The sequence below is a fragment of the Lissotriton vulgaris genome, chromosome 5 (genome assembly GCF_964263255.1).
Source record: "Lissotriton vulgaris chromosome 5, aLisVul1.2, whole genome shotgun sequence".
NCBI classification, from domain to species: domain Eukaryota; kingdom Metazoa; phylum Chordata; class Amphibia; order Caudata; family Salamandridae; genus Lissotriton; species Lissotriton vulgaris.
Window position 1 is genome coordinate 101,587,573 of NC_141693.1, and position 23,567 is coordinate 101,611,139.

A 23,567-nucleotide genomic window follows, 5' to 3' on the forward strand; every position below is an offset into this window, starting at 1 on the left:
CAGTGCCAACAAGGTCCCCCAGAGCTCATGTCCATTGTGGTTCCACCCCTCCTAGACTCCCCGACGTCGCCTGCAGCCTCTGCACACAGGTCCCCTCAACCGCGACTACTCCGGTAAGGAGAAACCCAACACCTAAGGAAACCTAGCCTCTGGGACATGGAGAAGAGGACCAAAGGTGTCCCTCCATTCCCGAACATCAAAAGGCCTGAGCCCACTAGCTCGTTCAACCAGACTGGCTTCCTAGCTAGAGCCTGCAGCCTCTTTTTTCAGTGGCCGATCTCCACTGAAACACATTGGGCTCCTGACTCTGATTTGCACCCTGCGCCCAGCCGCCTTCATGCCGCTGGTGGTGTACTGCTGGTGCTGCTTTGGACCATGCCCACCACTCACCTTAACTCCAGAAGATTGGTCTTGTAAATCGATGTACTGTACCTGTTTGCAGAACTCGTTCTTCCTTCAATAGGATAACATTGCAGAACTCAGAAACTGCACTATATATCCACTTTTTAAAATGAAACATATTTATATTTATATTTAAAAACATACCTATCTGAACGCTTTTTCTCTGATGCTAAAGGTACTTGGTATTTTTACAAATTTGCATGGATCTCCTTCATGAGTGGTGTCATTTATTAATCCTTGTGTGTATTTGCAAATGGCTTGCACTCCTCTGTGTTAAGCCTAAGGCTGCTCGACCACACTAACCCCCAATAGAGTACTTTGTAATTGCATAGCAAGCCCCTGTCCACTAGTAAGGGCACCCCTGGACTCTTTATACAGTACATCTGATTTATGATATATCAAATAAAGAGCCAGCATCCTACAAATGGTCTGCTATCCATGGAGGGAATATCAGCTCCAACAAAGTAGCTGTGTGTCAGTTAGGACACACTAAAGCAGCTTTACTGCCATGGATGCAGGAGGGGCATAGAACTGAGCTGCACATTGCACCTGCTGTCCACAGGGTTGTCTTTGTTAATTGCAGCCTCAGCCATAAAAAGGGTCAAAGGCCTGATGAGCTAGTGGAGGGATCTGGCATTTGCAAAACTGGAAATTTGAACAATAATTACGGAGAGGGCAAAATTGCTGGTGGAATCGTCTGGTTGGGGCAGAAAGTCCCAAGGAATGTTCTGTAGCCTTGCATTCCCTTAAACTGTTCAAGGGCCGAATCCACTTAGTCTGTGTGGAAGATTGTTAGTGCTGTCAAGTTGTCTCCACCTGCCTGAAATGTTCAATTTGATTTTCAGGTAGTTGGGAGTTTTTTGTTTCAGAGCTTTGAATAGAACGCAGACCAACAAAGATGTGTACCTTGAAGTTCAATTAGTGCCAGTGTTAAATATATTCCACATGTCTTCAATCAGTCTTGCAGTTGCAATAAAGAGAACTTTCAGTGGGGTAGTGCAAACATCAGGCAGGGATGCCAGTGAGGATAGAGATTCAATAATTTGATCTTGAGATTCCAGTGCCTGTACAACTGGTTTCATAGCTTCTGCGTGTTGGAGTCTTTTGATCTATCTAAAGAGTTTTACCTGGTGCTTGTTACTATGTGTGCCAAGTTTTAGTTCTCGGTCTACCATGAAGAATTTTAATTCTGTATTGGTGCAGGACAAAGATCTGCTTTCTTTAAGATGGATGAGCCATTTGTTTAGCTGTATTCTTTTCAGCATCGTAGTTAATTATCAGGAATTCAGTTTTATTCTGCTTCAGTTTGTTTCTGTCTGGTTGTTTGGTTTTGCATTTTACAAGGCTGTCTTCTATGTATGTTATGGAGATGTTTTGAATACTCATGTAGAATTGAATGCCTTCCACACACAAGTGGCAAGAGAGGCTCACTGTATTCAGGAAGTCTCCAAAGTGTTCATGGTATATGACAAATAATATGGAAGCTAGTATTGATCCTTGTGAGACATAATTGCATTACTAGAAGGAATCATTTATTTTTAGTACTTGACAACATACTGGTGGATAATGACAAGTTTAACGGGATTACAACTTTTTAAAAACTTTTTAAAAATCTTTTTATTCAGGTTAAAGAATCAAAAAACAAAACAAGGCAGAGACTCAAAATACACATCACAGAATCATCTATGCAGCTGAGCTTGGTGTATCCGAGCTAGCCTACCCCATCCCTTCTCCGGGATCATTTAACAAGTTGAGACCTGTCTACGTGACAGAGGGGAGTACATAGCCCTCCTTGAGAACCGTTCCATTCACCCCAGACTCTGACCCATTTCCTAGAACATCCTCTGTTAATATAAACTTTTTTCTGCTACCATATTTGTGTCCATATCTTGTTCCCATTCTCTGAGGTTCTGCGTCCCAGTTGCTCCCCAACAATGAGCTATATTCCGTTTGGCTACAGCTAATCCCAAAGTCATCCAATTCCTTCCCATTCAAGTAATATCGGATTCCTCCCATATGTTTAGGAGACATACTTTTGGGGTTGGGATGGTTGACATGTCCCATATGTCATTCATCCTGGCGACCACTGCCTCCCAATAGAGTTGTTTTCTGGGCATTCCCATACAAAGTGAAACAAGGTAGCCCTTTTGATTGCATGCCCGACCACAATTGTCAGTTGGGGGTCTACCTATTTTCATCAGTGTGGTGCATGCATAGAAGACCCAATGTGTAATATCTTAAGGTGGACAACTTTTTTTAATAGCAACTAAATTATCTTATAACTCCTGGTACCAAGAAACCCTCTCAAAAAAGCAACACCAAGATATAAAGTATCAGACTGTACAATCTAATGTAAAACTATTTGAGAGATCAAAATGATTTTGGCATGCTTCTGTATTATTCATTTTAACTGATAGCTGTGATATGTCGAAAACCTCAAAGATGAGAGGGCATTTGCTTAAAAAAACTTTTACACGGTTATAAAGCCACCCATAGAAGAATGTAAATAATACAGATTGAACAAAAACACTGGAGAAAAAGGCACTGAAGTTGAAAGCAAAGTCATTCCTGTCATATGTACCTATTTTCAGCAGTTTTCCTGGTTGCATAAGGGATCAATAGAACCATTTATTTGTTTAACGGATTTACATAGCGCAGATGGACAGGAACGATATCTTCATATTCAATAAATGAATATCCAGAGGAATCTAAAACCGTTAAAAACGTCAAGGTCTGCATAAACCCTGCAACTCAATGCCTTATACCAAACATTTGAGTTTGAAAACATTTTGTATATATTAAATTAGGGAACATTATATAATGTTAGCTGTAGAATACCTCACCTCTGCTCGGTCCTGGTTTAGTTTGAGAACAGTTCCATGAAGAGACTTTAGCTGATCTTTAGCAATTGATAGCTCCGCCGTTGCCAGTTTATCAGAAGCAGTCATTGCTCGCTTTAAGTCCTTTAGTTCTTTATCTAGTCCGAGCAACTGCATTTGTGACCTGGTGTCTTCAAGTTTCCTCTAAAAATTGAAAATCAAGCATATTTACTGTGATTTTAAAATCTAAACAACTAAAAAAATTATTTTGACCAAATAAATCGGTTCATTATTTACAGGATGGATGCTCTAATTTTTATCTTCTTTTTCCATAATTACATTGATCACTTGCACTACTTGCAACATTTAACCTGGTATCTACATGTACTTTCCTCAGCAATGTGTTTGCTTGAATGATACATCTTTGCTATATTTGATGAAAAAATATTACTTATCTTGGGTAACTATTATTCTGGTGGATATATTAAGGGTGTCCTGTATGAAGAAAGCATTAGGTAAAAGGGGTTGCAATGTGCGCACTCACTTCATGAAGCATTTTTATTTTGTTAACTGACCTATGTTTTAATAGGCCGGTTCACAAAATTAAATAGTTTCTTACACCTACAGGTAAGAAACTATTTCATTTCGCATCCTGAATCTTTTCTGGATTCATATGCTGTGCATAGATTTTGTAGCGGTTTTGTCAGTTTTGCAGTTGATGTGTTGAAGATGATCCTAGATTTGTATACATATGTTTTAACACCTTTAGTCCCACTTGAGCTTCCTTGTTCATTTGAATGTCTATGCAGTAACGTTTTGTGAATGTGTGTACTGATGACCACTTAGCTGCCATACAGATGTCATGTAAGGGTATATTTGCTAGAAAGGCAATGGCTTTCTCCTTTTGTCTTTGTTCAGTGCACTTCTGGGTCAGAGATTAGTTTTATTCCCACACTTGTGTGTCAAAGTTGAATGGTTAGATAGATCCATCTGGCAATTGTGCCCTTAGTCACTGGTTTCCCCACATTGTTGTCTGCAAAGAAAACAAATAGTTGCTTTATTTCCTGCATGCGTTTGTCTTCTCAACATAGTACATTATTGCCCACCTTGCATCTAGCGTGTGTAACGCTCTCTCTGCTTGATTCTTTGGCTTTTGGAAAAAGCTTGGAATTTGTATGGTTTCATGTATGTAGAAGTGTGAAACTACCTTTGGTTAGAACTGTGTGCCTGTCCTTTTGACTATTTTGTCCTTGTGGATCTATATAGTACTTGAATTGTGAGTGCTTGTCTTTCACTCACCCTGCGAAGTGATGTTATAGCCATCAGAAATCCTTTGTTTAGTGCAAGCATCTTTAATGTGGCTTTGTGATAAGGCTCAAAGGGTCGAGTTAGCACTACATTTAGATTCCATGTGGGTGCAGGTACTCTTCTTGCTACCTAAAAAACGCTTTATTACTGGAGTTGTGAAGAAACGTCTTCCTAAATGTCCTCTTGTGTAGGCAACAATTGCAACTAAATGTACCTTCAAGGATGGATACATCAGCTTGCAGTCTAGTAGATGTGTAAAATATTTGAGCACAGTTGCATCTTTAGTGTTTTTTTTAATAACATGCCCATTTTATGGCACCATAAGGAGTATCTCTTCCATTTTGCCATGAAGCACGTTCTCGTTTTTGGTTTTCCTACTTCTCGAAGAACAGATATTATGTTCCTGGGGAGTCCCAGTAAACTGAATTCTAAGTCTTTAGGAGCCAGGCTGAAAGACTCATTGGTGTAGAACCCTTCTATAGACAGCAGGTCTAGTTGTTTTGGCAATTTCAGAATGTTCTGAAAACCACGTTTGCCTCGCCCACTGATGCACAACTATTATTAGGGTCATTTTGCTCCTTTTGTGTTTGTTGAGGACTCTGTGTAACAGTGGTATCGGGGGAAAGGCGTATGACCAGTCTATTGAGAGTGCATTCCCTAGGAATTGGTTGTGTGGCTGTCTGGAATTAAGGTTTTGACATTTTTAGGTTTTTGTGGTTGCGAATAGGTATACATTTAGAGTTCCCAAACACCCAAAAACCTGTTTGAGTACTTGATTGAGTTCCCATTCATGACAGCATGATGCTTGTCTGCTCAGTCTGTCTGCTTCTACATTGTCTTTCCCAGGTAGATGGACTGCTATTATATCCATCTGTCTCTGCCCAGATTTCTTGGGCTAGCCTCAATAGGGCAAAGGACTGCGTCCCTGCTCCCCCCCCCCCATTTGTTGATGTTGAACATTGTACTGGTATTGTCTGTTTTGATCAATATTGTTCTCCCTAATTGCTCTTTCTGAAAGGCTTTTGAGGCTAGCAACACTGTCTTTTTAGTTCCAAGGCATCTTACTCCTTCCAGACCCCTATGACTTTGAGCCAGTCCATTTGAACTCCCCAGCCCATATGAGAGAGGCCACTGGTGTAATGGTTACAGTTGAAGTTGGTTATGCAAATTTCCTTCCTTCTGTTATAAATGATCTATTCCACCATGCTATTTCCTCCTGTATTTTCTGTGAGACAACCAGGGCCGGACTGGGGACCAAAACCGTCCGGCCCCCAGGGAGTTGGGGATGCAGCCGAGCTGTTTGCCAGGTCGGGTTTCGGCTGATTTTGTTACAGGGTCAGATAATGCAGCTATACTGCAAAAACGGCCCAGTAACAAAAACGGCCCCAGGGGCTCAAAACTGGCCTCCCACCCTGGCGACCCACTGGGGAAATGCCTGTTGCCCGCTATGGCCAGTTCAGCTCTGGTGACAACCACTCCATCTTCCCAACTCCCTGTTGCTTGCGAGCATTGGTTTTGAAGTCATTTCTGAATTGGTATCATATTGAATCTTGCAAATGGAATCAAAGGGATACATGAGGCCATCTTCCCCAACAGTTTTCCCACAGTCCTCACATTCAAAGATTTTCCTTTCTGGCAAATGCGAGTTTCCTAGAGTAGCAACACTACTCTCTTCTGACTGGGATATATTTTCCATCGTATCAAATTGATTCTCGCTCCTAAAAACTATTTGTCTTGCTCTCGGTTTGGAGATGACTTTTCTATGTTTATAAAGAAACCCAATGTGAAGAGTGTCCTCATCAAATGTTGTATTTGAGTTTTGCATTTGTTGTGGGATAAACATGTATCCCTTGCCTTATCAAGTGTGATGCCACTGCTGCTAGACACTTGGCAAACACTCTTGGAGCTGATTTTATTCCAACAGCTAGTAATTTGAACAGGTAGTGAGCCTTGTTCAACATAAATCTCAAGGATTTCTTGAGTTTTGGATTTATTGGGATGTGCAAGTAAGCATCTTTTAAATCTACAGATGCCATGTAATCCCCTTTTTGCAATTGTGGTATAACTTCCTGAAAGGCTGTCACATTGAATCTTTGTGTCCTTATACACTTGTTTATGAATATAAAGTCTAGAATTGGACGAAGAGACCTGTGCACCCTTGTGACCGGGAAATGATGTTGAGTAATTTCCTTTCTTGATCTCTTTTCTATTTCTATTTATTTATTTATTTATTTATTTATTTATTCAAAGTTTTATATAGCGCGAACAAGATCTTTGCAGATATCAGAACGCTTTACATAAACTGGGGTAGGGGCAATAGGAGGGTGATTAAACAAACTATTGGGTACACAATAGTAGTCAGTAGTGAGTGAGCAGCATAAAAGGATAGCAATCATGTACAGATATAATACCAGTGAACGATCAGGTAACTAATAATACAAAAACGGTGCAAAGTCTTTGATCCATCAACAATAAAGTTCAGGTGAACTTAGGCCATAAGGATGGCTTTTACCTCTTTCTTAAAAATTACAGAAACAAGGGGTAGGGGCAACAAGTGGGTGATTAAACAAACTATTGGGGACAATATAGTGGTCGGTAGTAAGTGAGTAGCATAATAGGATAGCAATCATGTACAGATATAATACCAATAAACAATCAGGTAACCAATAATACAAAAACGGTACAAAGTCTCTGATCCAGCAACAATAGAGTTCAGGTGAACTTGGCCATAAGGATGGCTTTTACCTCTTTCTTAAAAAATGCAGTGGAGGAGATAAGCCTGGTTTCAGGAGGGAGTGCGTTCCAGATCCTGGGTGCCATTCCTGAGAAGGAGCGTTTGTATGTTTTTTCCTTCCGGAATCTACGAGGTTTCAGGAGTAGATTTTTTGTACTTCTATTGGATCTCGAGCCTCCTGATATAGTCAGCTTTTGAGTGAGGTAGTTGGGTGACTTGTGGTGTACAGCAGAGTGTGTCATAACGGCAATTTTCAGCTGTATTCTGGCTTCAAAAGGCAGCCAGTGCAGAGATTTTAAGTCAGGGGATATATGCGAATGTTTTCTTGAACCAGTGATGAGTCTCGCAGCAGCGTTCAAGGAGGCTCTGAGGGGTGCGGTTCTTGAGAGGGGGAGTCCGCTAAGGGCCACAATTCCGTAGTCTATGCGAGGAATGACTAGAGCTTGTACCGCAGTTTGGAAGTCCTTAGCTGGGAGGAAGGGTTTAAGTTTCCTCAAAGTGTTAATTTGGAAATTAGCTCCTTTAGTTGCTTTGCTAATGTGCTGCTGCATGTTGAGCTTGGCGTCAAGTGTGATGCCTAAGGATTTTGCAGATTCTACGATGGTGGGTTGGACATTGATCACAGTTAGGTGATTGAGCCAGATTTGGGTGATGGCAATTTTCGCAGGAGGTGAGATCAGAAGGAACTCAGTTTTCAGAGCATTTAGTTTGAGGTGATTATCGGCCAACCATGATTGGGTGTTTCTGAGTGTGGAATTAAGAAGTTTGATGTCTTCCGGGGATTGTAGCTTGAGGTAAAGTTGAGTGTCATCGGCGTACATATGGAAGTGAACATTAGATGCTTGAAGCAAGGTGGTGAGTGGTTCCATGACGAGGATGAACAATGTGGGGGATAGGGAAGATCCTTGTGGGACGCCTAGAGTTACAGGCACAGGTGAGGACAGCAAGTTGTTGATCTTGAACTTCTAAGACCGGTTATGTAGGAAGGAAGTGAACCATTTGAGAACAGTCCCGGATAAACCCATTCTGGTATTTGGCAACTCCAGTAGGTTCTCATGTTTGACAGTATCAAATGCTGAGGAGAGATCAAGAAGGATGAGGAGGCAGGAATCATTGCGATCAAGGATTTGGAGGGCGTCATCAATTATGTGTGTCATAGCCGTTTCCGTGCTGTGTTTTTTTCAGCAATTCCTCTACTTCTTTGAGGTAGACGTGATGTTTCCCCGTTTGAATGGACCTTTTTCTGTGGTCCCCTTGCTGGTGTCTTGGCCAATTCTATGCAATATCCAAATCTTACAACATTTAAAATCCAGTTGTATGACGTTGTCTTCCTCCTCTCCTGAAGGAAGTTCTTTATTCTGCCTCCAACTGGCGGTGGATGTCTTTGTAGGCCAAGTCACTTATTTGATGGGGTTGTGTCTTCCCTGTGAGGCTTCCGCATCCCACATAATCATCCCCAAAAGAATTGGCGGCCTTGTTTCTGGTATTGTCAGTGTTGCTGGGGTGCTGATGACTGACGAGTTAAGCTAATCTGGAAAGTGACTCTTCCTGTAGGTCTGCGTGCTGACACAGCACCTCTCCATATGTTTCCCCTTAATTGTAACACTCAAATGGATTTTGCATTTCATTGGTTTTTTTAGCTCAATGATGCCCCTAAACAGCTGATCCCATTGAAGGGAGTATTTATAATATTAGCTTGCACCTCTGGTTTGAATCCTGAGATTCAAACCGGAGAATGTTGTTACCGCCATCATTTGGCGACTTGCGGTGTCAGCAGCATCCAATGCCGATTTTAGACATGTTTTTGCAATATTCTTGCCTTCCCCTGCTAGGCTTGCAGATGGCAATTCGGGCAAAACTGAAATGGAGTCTTCTCCATCACACGGAACAGGGAGCCCCCTGTCCGGGCATTCTCTAACCATCGAGGCAAACTTCCCATCATGGTAGGAATCTTCCCCAGTACCTCTTAATCGGTGATCTTCTTCTGAATTGTTTCGCCTTCAACAAACTTTTTCAGAGCATTACTTCTTTTATGACTTAGAGTGCCCTGAGCAAAGCATCCAGACCCAACAGCGGAAAAAAAAGAATCTGATGATGGTGCCCAACAACAAAAAAACATATAGAAGAAGGACTACGAAAACATTGGAGCATTCCAGACCCAGCCACTAGATGGCAGAATAATGCACAGCATGTGAATCCAGAAATGATTCACGCTACAAAATACAGAATCCTTCTCGGTCGCATTTGGACTTAACTCAAATATTAATGGGGTATGTTGCATACTGAATCCACTAATAAAGTAATCTTTATTTAAATGCAGTCTGTTTTGCGATGCATTTAAGAAAAAATATGAAAATGTTTACCAACTTTTTTTAAGATTAGGCAGTGGTCTATGAGAACCACTACCTACTCTTCACAAACGTTTTTTCTCCATTCACAAAAGGAAAGGAGGCCCTACGGAACCCCTTCCCGTTTGCAAATGGGTTACAACCTCCTTTAAGTTTTTGGTAAAATATGAATGTTTCGCGACTGCTTCCGGTGGCAAAATATTAATACATACCTTAAGGAATCAGTATTTGGAAGGAACACTCTTAAAACGCCCCTTCTGCATAAAGATTGCTTAATTTTTCCTAAACCAATTTAATGATTTGGAAAACCTTTTCAAGAATCGTTAAATGGGTTTAGTACATATAACAAAAGTGTTTTAACGGTTGCAAGCCTTAAGATTTACGGAATCTGAGGATTTGTGATCATTACAGCACTTTGTACATGAGGCTTATTAGTTCCTCAGATTCCTCAACTGTTGAGTATCCTCCAGCCATCAGACTAGATCCGGATCTTCTTTCTCACAAACAGCTCTCTAGCACCGCAAGTGGTGCCATGAGGCCTCTGTCACAACCGTCCCGGACATGATGACACTGGAATTATAAAGCACCAACCAGGTTGCAGGTGTCAGTTCATGAAACTTCTACTGCAATCCATTGAGGTGTATGGAGCGGAATCCAGAGAGCATCAGCGTCAACAACAAACAGCACATGATATGCTTGCATACCTTGCGATCCTGTTAATCACTGTGCTGACTCGCAGGGTAAGAGGAATGGTGGTGAGAAATCTAATGGAAGATTAACCAGAAGGAAAATGTTGACATGTAAGAATCTGAAGATGGCGGCGGCACTGGACGTGCTTTGAGGAGCTCTGCAGCCGGCCCGTCGTTAATCCTATAGTATCCTACGCATCCTGCTGTCACTGCCCTAAAATCTGCCCCCGCTGTGCTGTGCGCTACCTGGGGGCCCTGGAGGGAAACGTGATGCAATAAATGGAGCTGTGGCGCTGCGGGCGGGGCAGTGTTGGCTCCTGCGGCGCTGTTGGCCGTAAAGATCGTGGACCTATGTGACGGGATGGGATACCCTCTTTGCCCGAGGTTTAGTGCCTGCCTGTGTCTGTGCCACGCCCCCCGCCTGCTACCAGATCCAGGTGAAATCTAGGACACTGGCTGGGGAATCCAGAACGATCTGTCTGCGCTGGTGATACGTTGGTGAGCTGAGGCCCCCTGCGGTAGGTGAATGGTTGTGGCAGGGGGTCGCATGTAGCGTCGGATTGCAGGATAATGGCCTCTCCTCCTTCTTGCTCTGTGGGCTTTGCATGTGCTGGGACTATTCCTCTGCCTATTCTGATTAGACGAGGGCATCCCCAGGGAATACGGGGCTTTGACTGTACGGCTCGTGAGGGGTGCCTGAGACATGATGCACTTTCTGCCAAGTTCACTGTGGTCTGACAAATGTCATTGATACATTGGTGAATATCTATTGTTCTCCCTTCCTATTTTTTCTTCCAGGGGTTTGCAGCGGTCTCTGCTGCTCGGGTCTCCTGCCTGCCTGTCTGACGGTCGACCACTGCACCTGTGTTGGACATAAGTTCTTCCTTTACTCTCTACATCCCCCCCTTACTTGGTAATTAACAGCCATGGGTAAGGACAGGTCTCAGCAGAGAGTACATCAGACAAAAATGGATCAATACACGGTGCAGGAAGGGTCAGCTGAAGGGTGACCCTGTCCAGGTGTTGGGGAGGCACTGTGGGATACTTGCTGTTATAGAGGCATCCAGTGCAGCTGTGCAGGCTAAAATAGATGCTGTCTCTCTGGACAGTTGCAGAATGATCCTTGGCTATGGAACATAATGTTGCTGAAATACAAGGAGAGGATTCCACCTTGAAGGCGGCAATGGCAAACCTTGCTGCAAAAACACCGGCCCTGGAGCTCAGGGCTGAAGTTGAGGAGGGACGCTCCTGGAGACACAACCTTTAGTTTGTAGGATTTTCAGAGGGGGCCAAGAATGGGGCTCCTGAACGGGTTCTTGAAAAGTGGGTCAAGGCCGTTTTCCCTGTAGCTAACTTGTCTTCATTGAGCGGCGCACTGTGCCCGTGCCCCAGCCCCACTGCCCCCGACTGGGTTGTCACCCTGCACTCTCATTGTGAAAGTCCTTAACTGAAGAGACCAAGGTTTTATATCCCTACTGCTGCCCGGGGGTATGGGAACCCTACCTTCGAAAATCATACCATCTGTATCTTCCCTGACTATACCCGTCTGGTGTAGCAACAAAGGTCTCCTTTGGGGGTGTAAAGCAGAAGATGAGAGAGATGGGCGTTCAGTACATGTTACTCTTCCCAGCTAAACTGAAGGTCATCCATGGTGACCGTGCTAATTTTTTCACTACCCCTGAGGCGGTCGGGAACTGGCTCGATGTACTGGGGGATGGGCACCGTCCCTGTGGGGGATTAGGGTGCAACCCCAGGGTATGCAGAGCACAGGAGGGACCAGTAACCGAGCTCGACCTGGCCAGCGCGCATTCAACTCATCCTAATGTGCGGTGGTCGGTCATGATGGCTCCCAGGAGTTGGCCCACTTGGTGTTGGATGGTGAGGGAAGACAGACTCACCCTATAGACCCCTTACAGCTGCAGTAAGAGGCAGCGATGGTGCTTTTGAGGAGGTTACAGCCTCTTCCTCTGACTCAAGTGCTGCTGAAATTGTAGAAGATATTCCAATACTCGAGAACTCCTAAACTGACTGGAGTACCGGGGGGAAGGTGCAATCAGTTGCTGGTGACTCACGATATTGGCAAAGCCTAATGTCGGCTGTTATGAACTGTGAGGCCCAAAGGTTGTATGGTAATTAGACTGGGTGACATCATTAATTGCAGATGCATATTTATACGGGCATGGCCATTTTCCTGACCCCCTTCCTTTACAGTTAGGAGGAAGCTTACTATCTGATAAATAACTAAATCCCACTACAGCCTGTACTTCATTGTGTAGGCAAAGGGGACTCAACTTTAAGAAAGCTTCAAGGTCTGATTTTTCATACTAAATATTTCTGAATGAAACTAAATGCAACACAGTGCTTTAGGCAAACAAAACAAAGAATTCAACATATTCAAGGACAAACGTCTTTAATCCCAAAGAACAGGTCATAGCAAAAAAAAAAACATATAGGCCATTCACTTGCATGTTTTGCTTCCCAATCTCGGTACCTTATTCTCCAAATCTTCAAGCTCAGTGAAGAGTTTTTCCCTCTCCTCATCAGCCTCCTGAAGTTGCTGATCCGTAAGACCTTGGATTTCCTCCATGCCCTTCAGCTTTTCAAGCAAACACTGGATTTCATTCTCCAGCTGGCGAATTTTTGCCTCATGTTGCCTCCTCTCCAATTTAATCTGCAGTAGAACAAAGTAAAACCATTACTTAATAATTATGAAATAGGCTATAAAGATGGAAGTTTAATAAAAAAATATCAAAAAATTGACTCCTTCGAACTCTGGTGCTTTTACCTATCCCCATGGACGGCTAGAAGAACTAATTAATTATTACTTGACCAGATCAAGCCAACACTGTTACTACAATCATTTATGATAAAATTAAGCTCAAATAGTTATGATGCAGAACTCCCCCTGGAAACCTTCAACCAGGGGCAAGTGGAAATCACTAGATGCGAACTTAGACTCGCACAAGCCCCATTGAGGCCACGCTGGCTTTCGCCTCTCCTCCCCCAATGGGGGTCGGAGCATAACGATGGTGAACACCAAGGGCCGATGGGACTTCGGGGGGGCTTGCTGGATGGCCCGTTTCGACCACCTCTCCCGCCATAGACCACCTAGTCCCCATCAGACTCAGAAACATAGAACCTCTCTCACATTCTCCTCTCACTTCTTTCCTCTCTTTTCTTTCTTTCTGTCCACCTCTCCCTAATTTCCCAGCAAGTCAATGTAAGAGGGATATAGCTAAAACAGATATCTTACCGTAATAGTACATGTAACCATTGTATACAAACTATTTTGGCTAACCTCTTGACAGAATGCTATTGTATTTGTTTGTATAAAAATCCAATAAAGTACTTTGAAATCAAATAAATGTATATTTCAACACTGCCTTATGCAACTATATTCATATCCAGATCATGTTTATAAAATCAATAAAAATATCATGAGCATGAAAAAAATAAAAATGATGAGAAGACTCATTGGAAAAAAACAATTATGTTGGGAATGATGAAAGGAATACGGAAAAGGCCTGGACCAAGATCACAGTAGTTAGGTGTAGTAAAGAGCAATACAAATAATAATGAACAAGACCTAAAGAATGGAAAGTTTCAATTCCATTAAGGATTCGGAGGCGAGGATTATGCTTTATCTTTCTTCACTTTAATGACAGCAGCCATTTTAAAGTCACCAAAACATATCTGACTATACCCAAAAAATTGGTATAGTCAGATATGCGTCTTTTAAGTCGAGACGCACCATCCAGTCGTTCTGTCTGAGAAGATCGCGAAGAAGATGGATTCCCTTCATCTTGAAGTGGCGGTAAACCAGCCACTCGTTGAACTCGCGCAAATAAATGTCGGGCCTCTGGCCCCCGTCCGCCTTGTCCACCACAAAAAGATTGCTGATGAAGCAGTGAGCATGGGAAGTGGTTTGTATGACCGCCCCTTTTTGCAAAAGAGACAACCTCTTGATCGACCAAAGCGTTGTCCACTGCCGAGAACACCAGAGGGTGCGGCGGAGCCGGCTAGAAGAGCTCCCCAAGAAACTCTATATGAAACCCTTGAACAGTTTGGAGTACCCATGCGTCGCCTGTGACAGAAGTCCAAGCCTGGAAAAAATGTGCCAGCCGGCCCCCCACTTTTAGATTGGAAGAAGTGAGAACACTCACTGAAAAAACTGGAGGTGCCGCCGCCTTTACCACCACGGTTCTTTCCTCACCGTCCCCTGGTAGGGTAGAAGTTGGAGAATCTGGCTTGATCCTGGTAAGATGCTTGGTTGGAGCCTCCTCTCTGCTGGTTAGGACGGCCGAACGAGCGGCCCCTGCCTCGTCCGGCCCCTCGGAAAACCCGTGGGCGAAAGACCTTGCGTATAGAAGTTTGCGCCCTGTTCAAGGACGTGGAAGTATTCACGAAGCACCCCAGTTCCATCATAAAGGGTTCGCCAAAAAGGCCTCCATGGGCAACAGGTCCGGCCTCTGAATCTGCCAGGTCCCCATGTATGGGATCCACTTTTATCAGGAGGGATCTTCGCCGTTCTGTCGATATGGCGCAGTTGGCATTGCCCAGAAATATCACCACGCGCTGGGCCCAAGATGATAGGTTCTCCGGAGAGATCAGGGCTCCCGGCGATTTGGCTTCTTCAGCCATATCGAGGATTTTAGTTATGGGCCCAAGAATGTCAAGGAGCTTATCTTGGCAAGCCCGCCAAGACCCATCAATACCTCTTTTAGGTTCCTTTACGAATTTTGTCGCCATGCGAAATTCAATTTCTGGGGTGGCCGCCACCTTACCTTCTAAAGAGGGGTGAGGACACTCCGCCCTAAGATAGTTACGCACTGTGGCCTCTAACGGTCGGCGGATGCGGCTGGCGACGTACTGGGAGACCTTGTCACAGGGCGCCCAGTCTGAGGATGTAGGGTGCAAGATGTCAACGGGATCTAACATATCTGCGCAGAGATTCTGATCATCTGCGCCAGGTACAGGAGTTGCAGGCACTGGCTGCGAAGGACGCCAGGGATGTGAAGGACCACCTTCCTCATCGTCCCCTTGAGCAGAGTCCCCAGGAGTGATCGTCGCAGGAGGGGGTTTGCTAGCTAGGAAAGCCTGTTTGAGGCGAGCAAAGGCATCAGTGTCAACCCCCACTTCTGGGAGGCGGTTGAGGGACAGCGGGGGTACCGCTGGGAGGGAGGGGGGCTGGAATGGCCTGAACTGTCTTGGCCAATTTATCACAGGCTAGCTCAATTTTGAGGGAGAGGCGGTCTTCTTAGGGGGCCATAGCCTGCTCCACCGCTTTATGTATAGAAGAATCTAATGCGTCGTAGAAATCTTCATCCCACTGCAGTGCTGTGAGTGGGTCTTCTTCCCACTGGTCATCCAGGTAAGTGTTGTCTTGATAATGATAAGATTCCATGAGGAGACAAGAATGACACTACCTAGGTAAGTGGGAGTTGAGAGAGAGCGGGGAACCTCGCAGTAGGAGGGCTGGGTGTCAGCCTACTGTTTAGCAAGCAGAGCTCACGTTCAGGAGCCAAGCCCTGGGACCCAAAAGCCCTGGTGCTAGAATCAAAATGCAGCCTGCCAACAAATGGGCCCCAACAGTACAAAGCCTGCAATACAGACAGGAGCGTTAAATCAGGTCTAAAAATACAGACCCCCGAAACAGGGCACAACTATCAGCCCACAGCTTCACTTGGAATGATAACGACCTTGAAGGCGTTCAGGGGGTGTTCAAAACAAACAGCTGACTAATGGCAGAGACAGACTGGCAAGCGGCGTAATGGCAGGCAGAGGCTCGCTCACTGAAGTGCATTCCGAGATTAAACAAGCATTTACAATGCAACGGTTTCGCCTTTGGAAAAGTTAGAGCTATTGGCATTGTAAATGACAAAATTTGTATTTATGTGTTGGTTTTGAAAACAGATAAATAAATGGCATTGTCATTTACATTGCCAATAGCTTAATCCCTCTCAAATGTGAGACCTATTGTACCCTACGGACGAGCTCAGCAGACAGCAATTACTACCACACACACACCAAGAGCCAGCCACACACACACACACCCAGAGCCAGCCACACACACACACACCCAGAGCCAGCCACACACACACACCCAGAGCCACACACACACCCAGAGCCACACACACACACACACACAGCCAGAGCCACACACACACACACACACCCAGAGCCAAACACACAGCCAGAGCCACACACACACACACCTACACCCAGAGCCACACACACACACCCACTCTCAAAACCACCACAACTCAACATATGTAAAAATATAAATTAGGCTCAACTCTTTCATTCACCTTACTAGCACACCATTAGCTCATCCTTGATCACACAAAATCTAGAAGAAACACAAATCTCTCACTCGAGCTTTTTTTTTTTTTTATTACAATGGCCAACAGCCAGAAATTATTTTGGCGCTCTTCATTTTAGACACTGCAATTTTAAAGCAATTGTCTTTTTTCAATCACTTTGGCACATCAAACAATATTGCCTTTAAGGTTAAAAACAAAGCTATCCCCTGACAAACTGGGCAAACAGCAGAATGACTTGACCGAGTAGACAAAATGCCCCCTTTATGGATCTAGCTGTCGCCTTGTGATTATATGCACCAATACCACATCACAGACTAGTGTATGTCTAGAACAGGTATTGCACTCGCCAGCGGCCCAGTGGTAGTAGCCTTAGCCCTGTTGAATGAGACTCCGCAGGCTATTTTCTGACAAACGTATGACATAACTTCATACAAAGAACTATCCACCTGGACACAGTCCTCTTCTGCATTGCTCTGATTTTCTAGACCCTCGCAAAAGCTGGTCACCCAGACACTGGTGGCTTGTACGGCAATTATTAAAGCTCAGGGCTCCTCTAGGGTCAAGTCAATGAAGCATCTCCTCCTCTTTCGACAGGTGTGGCGAAGCGAAGAAGGCCAATAGGGTAATAGGCAAACCAACATGGAAGAGAAACATCACTTTTTGCAGGAAGGCAGTAGGAGTACTTAGCACCGGTTTATCAGGAAAGAAAGTGGTGCATGGAGGTTGCATTAACATTGCCGGTCACTCACGGGACAAGAAGAACATATTGCTCTGGAAAAGACATTTGATTGTCAGGTGCTTTAGGGAACAACTATGCATCATTATAAATGGTGTGCATATGAGGAAATGTGAGGACCCAACTGAGGTCCGACAGTGGCATGACAAAAGGCTTCAAAGGAAACATGCAAGTCAAACTTTCAGAAAGCGCATCGCAACAGGAGACATGAAAGGGCAAGGCTGATCTGAGAAACACAGAAAAGCTGAAATGGCCAACATGTAACACTTATCCATGCCTACTGTAAGACTCTGCTGGGCCAATGACAAGAGGACAGATCACACTTCAGTTACAAACTTATCCCAACATCCAGAATGAATGGATTTTGTTGAAGGACTAGTGGCTGCAAGGATGACATCCACTACATCAGGCCCCTAATCAAAGGAACTCAGTTGTCGCCACTGAATCTCTATGCATAGAAGTGAATGTTGCAGAGATTCCGGTGTTAGGCACTCCCCTGCTGCTGAGACAAGAGGTCCTCCTGAAGACTGGAAAGTAAGGCTCAAAGGATCTGAGTACCATACCCTCCAGGCCCAGTCTGGGGCTTTCAAGATGAATTAGGCCAGATCCATCCTAATTTTCTTCAGAACTCGTGTCAGGAGAAATAATGGTGGAAATGCATACTGGAGACTCATGTCCCATTTGAGACAGAATGAATCTCCTAGTCATTCGCATTGAGGGAACTCCAGCACACAAGTTTTGATACTGTACATTTTCCGTGGTGGTGATCAGATCTTCCAATGGCAGGACGCACTGTTTGAAGACGCCTAGTGCCACCTCAGGATGGAGATGCCATTCATGGTCTACCATATGATGTCTGCTCAGGTTGCCTACTCTGGCATTTAGGGACGCTGCCAGATGGTCAGCCGTGAGAAAGATATGCTGTTGGTCCTGTCATCTCCAAAGACACAAGGTCTCCTGGCACAGGATCCAGGACCCCACTCTGCCTGCTTTTTGCAGCACTATGTGGTGGTCATGCTACCCATGAGGATCAGTACCAGCCTCTCCTTTAATGATGAGCGGGGGGGGCTTTTAGGGTAGCTGTACTGTACAAAGCTACAAAAGATTGATGTGCACTAGGCTAGAGGTCTCTGATATCCATCTCTCTGATGCCCCCCCCTTGCTTTTGTCCAGCAGTGACGCCTGTCACAACTGTAAGGTCTGAATGTGAAAGGGTTATTGGCCTACTGCAGGCCACTCACCCTTAATATTCATTTCCCACCACAGTAGATCCCAAGGCATCTCCGGACAGATCTGCATTAAATCAGAGCGACTAACCCTGTGCTGGCCAACTGAAACCAGAATTTGCAGTGCAGGGCCTACAAATGCAATCTGGCAAACTGGACAATAGGGTTCCATGAGGCTAGATGTCCAAGAAGCATCTTAACCATCCTCATCAAGACCCGGGAACTAAACCCAAAACATTCATATCCTGAATAAAGGAAAAGACCTCTTTATGTACGATCAGCCACAGGTTTTTGGACTGATGCTGGTGGCTTTATGGTGCATTGGGCCCTGCTATCCAGGCCTCTTGCCCGCATAGTACATTTTCAATTGGTTAATGCCCGAATGGCATATTTAACTTACTTCTAAGTCCCGAGCATATGGTACAAGAGGTACCCAGGGCTGGTAAGTCAAATGTCACCAGTGGCCTGCAGCACTTAATTGTGCCAACCTACAAAGGCAAGGGAAAAGGTGACTCTAGGATTGCTACGCCTGCCACTGAAGCCTGGTTGGGCAGCTTAAACCTGCCAAATCGACATGACAAAAGTTGCCAGGTCACAACCTTCTTTTTAATATTAGGAAGGGGTTCCTAAGGAAGGCCTGGGTGGCGCATCAGGCAGGGTGCTTAGTATTAAAAACTAGCAGCCCGTCCCGACGTTGTCCGGGAGCAATCATGGCTCAGGGCCCCCGCCCGCCCTGACGTTGTGCAGTATTATGCCTCTATGTTTACTTTGTACGCTTTTGTAAGCTGCCCACGTCACTTTATCCTCCTGTAATGCCCAGTTTGGTACCTTCTGCCGATTGTCATTTTAGCTTTAAGCTGATCGCTCCACTTTGTACGCTTTTGTAACCTGCACACGTTTCTTTATCCGTTTGGTACCTGTGGCTCGCTCACCGCTCCTCTCTGCCGCTGCTCCTCCCTCACGTTTGCTTTGCTCACTGCTTACTTGGCGCCCTACCTCATCCGCCGCTCACTGCTCCTCCCCGCCGCCACTCCTCGCTGCCTGCCCGCCGATCCTCACCGCCTGTCTCCCACTCATGTCCGCTGCTCCTCCACTCGTCACTGCTCCTCCCCGCGCTGATCTCCGCCGCTCCTTGTCACTGCTCCTCCCCGCGCTGATCTCCTCTGCTCCTCCACGCGCTGATCTCCGCCACTCCTCGCACTCGTGTACGCCGCTCCTGATGTAAGCACGCACGTTGCGGCCAGCGCTACTTTAAAGGGACTACTTTTTTTTACCTTATATTTTTTAAATAATGTATTTATTTTTAATTTATATAGCCTATGTCCATATGCACACGCTGAGGATTACAACGATGTATCGGGTGTGTGGATTTGCGCTGTGGTTCCCGAGTTTACCCGCCTCAAAGCCTCAAAGTTCTTCCTTTATAATAGTAGTATAGATAAGGGCATAGAAAGAAGGGAATGTTTCTTTTGTATTTAACAAGCACTGATAAAGAAGAGACCAAATTGCAGTTTTTATTGTAGCAAGGTCGGTGATCCCATTGGCTAAGATGGAGTTCTGATAGTTACTGTGCTAAGTGCTTCACAGAACTAATCTGAGACAAAATCCTAAACTTACTACTTTTGGTATTCACAGAAGACATTTAGTAGTAGTAAACTTAGGATTTTGTCTTAAGTTAGGATTTTGTCTTAAGTTAAACTTAAGTTAAATCTAAGTTTGTCTTAAGCTTTGGTTTTAAGGCAAAATCCTAATCTTACAAGAAAAACCTTACTTTACTACTACTAAGTAGTAAATTTAGGATTTTGTCTCGGATTAGTTCTGTGAACCGGCCCCTTTCTCTCCAGAGCCTCAGGAGGACCCGAGGGAAAAGCAGCAGTTCCACAGAGGAACTGAATTTCACCTTCGTCCCAGTCAAAACTACAAGCGCTTCTGAAAAATTACAAAATCCCATCTGCAGTGAGAATAAAAAACAATTCCAGCAAGAAATCTCCAAAGCTCAAGGGCTGAATTTCAGCTTCGTCCCAGTCAAGGCTGTCAGCACCTCTGAAAACATTACTAAATCCCAATCTGTGGTGAGACTTAAAAGATTTTCCAGCAAGGAATCTCCAAAGCTCCAGTGGGACCTAGTTGCATCAAGTATCTGGCCTTCGGTTCCACGGTGGTGGCTACAATTTCAGCAGAGGCCCGCTCAGGGAATAGTTTTTCTCTCAGAAAATGACCGAGTCCCTTTCTGCTTTAGGACTTCGACTTTCACAAGGACTAATTTACTTAGCGATTATCCGACTTGGACTCCTTAATGGTTGGGCTCAAATTGAGCCTGGATCCCGCTCTAATGTGTCCATAGAAATTTGTTAGCAATTATACTTTTCATGGTGCTCTCTTCAATATAATCTATAAAAATTCATATGTTCAGTTCCTTTATTGGATTTTAGCCATTGGGGTCATAATTTAAACATAAATCTCTCTTTATTTTAAAATTAGCTGTGAAGTTTTAGTGTTTTGTGTACAGTTTCTTACTGTATATACACTGTATAAATACTTAACACATTGCCTTTGATTTAGGCCTAACTGCTTCATGTCATAGCATAGGCTTAGATTTATTTTATTTAAGTTGAGGGACATCTTGCAGGTGGTGGCCCTATCCCATCGAGTTGGACACATGTCCACCCCGGATAATAATCCAGTTCCCTACAATAGGATATACGATAGAGCGGTACCGAAGGTAAGTAACTGGTTCTTCTGATGGTTATTTCTAACTACAGATTCCTTGCCTTGTGAATAGATACCAAAGCTGTACCTCACATGGTGGTGGGTCTGATAAAGAATTCTGAAGGACCGAACTGTCAAAATGACCATCACAAAAGATCAAGGCAGTAGTTCTTCATGAGCGTGTGCAATGGTCTCTACATGGCTGCTTGACAAATATCCAGGGCAAGTACTCCATGTGCCAATTTAGTGGATTGTAGCTCTAGTATATTGTCTCTCAGACCTTCTGGAGGCTACGTCTTGGACAGTAAGTAGCATATTTTAATACAGAGAGCTATCTATATTAAGATGGTCCGCTTCTGCTCTGCCTTGACTGTTTTGTCCCCAGAGAACACCATATAGAGCTGATATTTCACCCAATGTTCTTTGGTGCGATCGATGAAAAGGCTGAGTGATCTCTTGGGGTCCAAGCAAAGGATTTGCTCCTCCTCTTTCGAGTGATGAGGTGGAGCAAAGAAGGTCAGAAGATTGATGATTGATTTTTTCGACATGAAAAGGCGTCACCACTTTCGGTAGGAACGCTGCTCAAGTCTGTAACACACCAGTGTATTTGGCAAAAAAGGTGGTAAAAGGAGGCTGGGTCAAGAGGGTCTGAAGCTCAGTTACTCAGTATGCTGGAGTTTTCACAACCATAAGGATTATGTTACTAATATAATAATAATAAAGGAATTTCTAAAGCGCCTGGTGACGCCATCACGGCGTGTCCCCGCGCTGTGGAGTAAGAGTCAGACAGGAGGAGGATCATCTATCCCTCCATAGCAAACAGATGTGTTTTCAACAGTTTCCGGAACATGGTTTCATTGTTGGCCAGTCTGATCCCAAGTGGAAGGCTATTCCACTGGGTGGTAGCCAGCACCCGAAAGGAGCGGCCTCCCATCCTGGCCTTTCTAACACGAGGAACTGTCAGGAGACCCATACCCGCCGAGCGAAGTGCTCTTTGGGGACGATAGGGGATGGCCAGATCCTTCAGATACCCTGGCGCTTCTGCTTCCTGTAGCAGAAAAGGAGGGCTTTGAAAAGGATTCTTTTCTTTACAGGTAGCCAATGAAGGGCAGCCAAAGTAGGCTTGGATGCTGTTCTTTTAGGGAGTCTGAGGGCTAACCGGGCCGCCGTATTTTGCAGCACTTGCAGTCTCCTCAAGTTCTTCTCCGTAGTGCCTAATAGCAGCACATTCGCATAATCCATGCGAGAGGTGACCAGAGCTTGGATCATAATGCGTCTGGCCTCCAGAGGCAGTAGGTCCAGAGTGCGATTCAGGGTCTTCATAACCCCAAAGCATTTCCCCACCACCTTGTCCACATGACTCTCAAACGAGAGTTTAGGATCCACCCAGACCCCCAGGTTCTTGGCCTCACTGCATGGAATGGGCAGAGAGCCAAGACATGGCGGCCACCATTCATGAGACCAGCTCGCCCCATCTCCCCCTATCACTAACACCTCCGTTTTAGCCCCATTGAGCTTAAGGCAGTGCTGATTCATCCAGCCAGCAAGCTCCTGCATGCAGGTTTTAAAGTTGGCTGCTGCTAGTTTCGGAGACTGTGACCCTGTAAGCATCTTTTCGTGGCATGTAGTGCTGTAGATTCACATACTCTGCATACTCTTGCCATCTAGTGTTCATCTAGTTGCCATCAACTCCTTTGATGAATTGTTTTCCTGCAGGAGGGTGAGAAGGAGTGTAATAATTGCGTAAAAGATAGAGATGTCCATGCTAATCTAAATAAATAAAAATGTAAATGTTCGTTTGTTCAAAATTGTAAATCTCCGAGAGTTCTTCACCGATTGCTTTGAAATTTTGACACACGTTGGATTCGAATACGCGTGTGTTTTTATATATACAACGTTGGATTCGAATCCGCGCGTGTCGAAGTCGAATACGCGTGTGTTTTTAATCGAAAGCCCGAAGAGATACATAAAAATGTAAATGTTCGTTTGTTCAAAATTGTAAATCTCCGAGAGTTCTTCACCGATTGCTTTGAAATTTTGACACACGTTGGATTCGATTAAGCGCGTGTTTATATATACAAAACGTTGGATTCGAATACGCGCGTCTGTCCAATACGGGCGTGTTTTTAATCGAAAGGCCGAACAGACCCTATCTATTTGGTTGCTGCGCAACAACTACAAGGGACGCATAGAGACAATAGTCTACATATATTAGGATGGACAGTTGGTGTCTGGATGGCAGACAGGGAAGTGGGTGGAGGGAGGGGGGGGGA

General features: G+C 44.7%; 1 protein-coding gene across 1 annotated transcript in view; it reads right to left on the reverse strand.

Annotated features, from left to right (window-relative positions):
* CNTRL (centriolin) overlaps positions 1–23,567 on the reverse strand; it is an 857,679-nt gene that overhangs the window by 437,890 nt on the left and 396,222 nt on the right. The window contains exons 18-19 of the mRNA XM_086920986.1: positions 12,792–12,971; positions 3,246–3,425 (exon numbers count right to left, since the gene is read on the reverse strand). Coding sequence (XP_086777112.1) covers positions 3,246–3,425; positions 12,792–12,971 — 360 coding nt within the window. The remainder of the gene's footprint in view (positions 1–3,245; positions 3,426–12,791; positions 12,972–23,567) is intronic.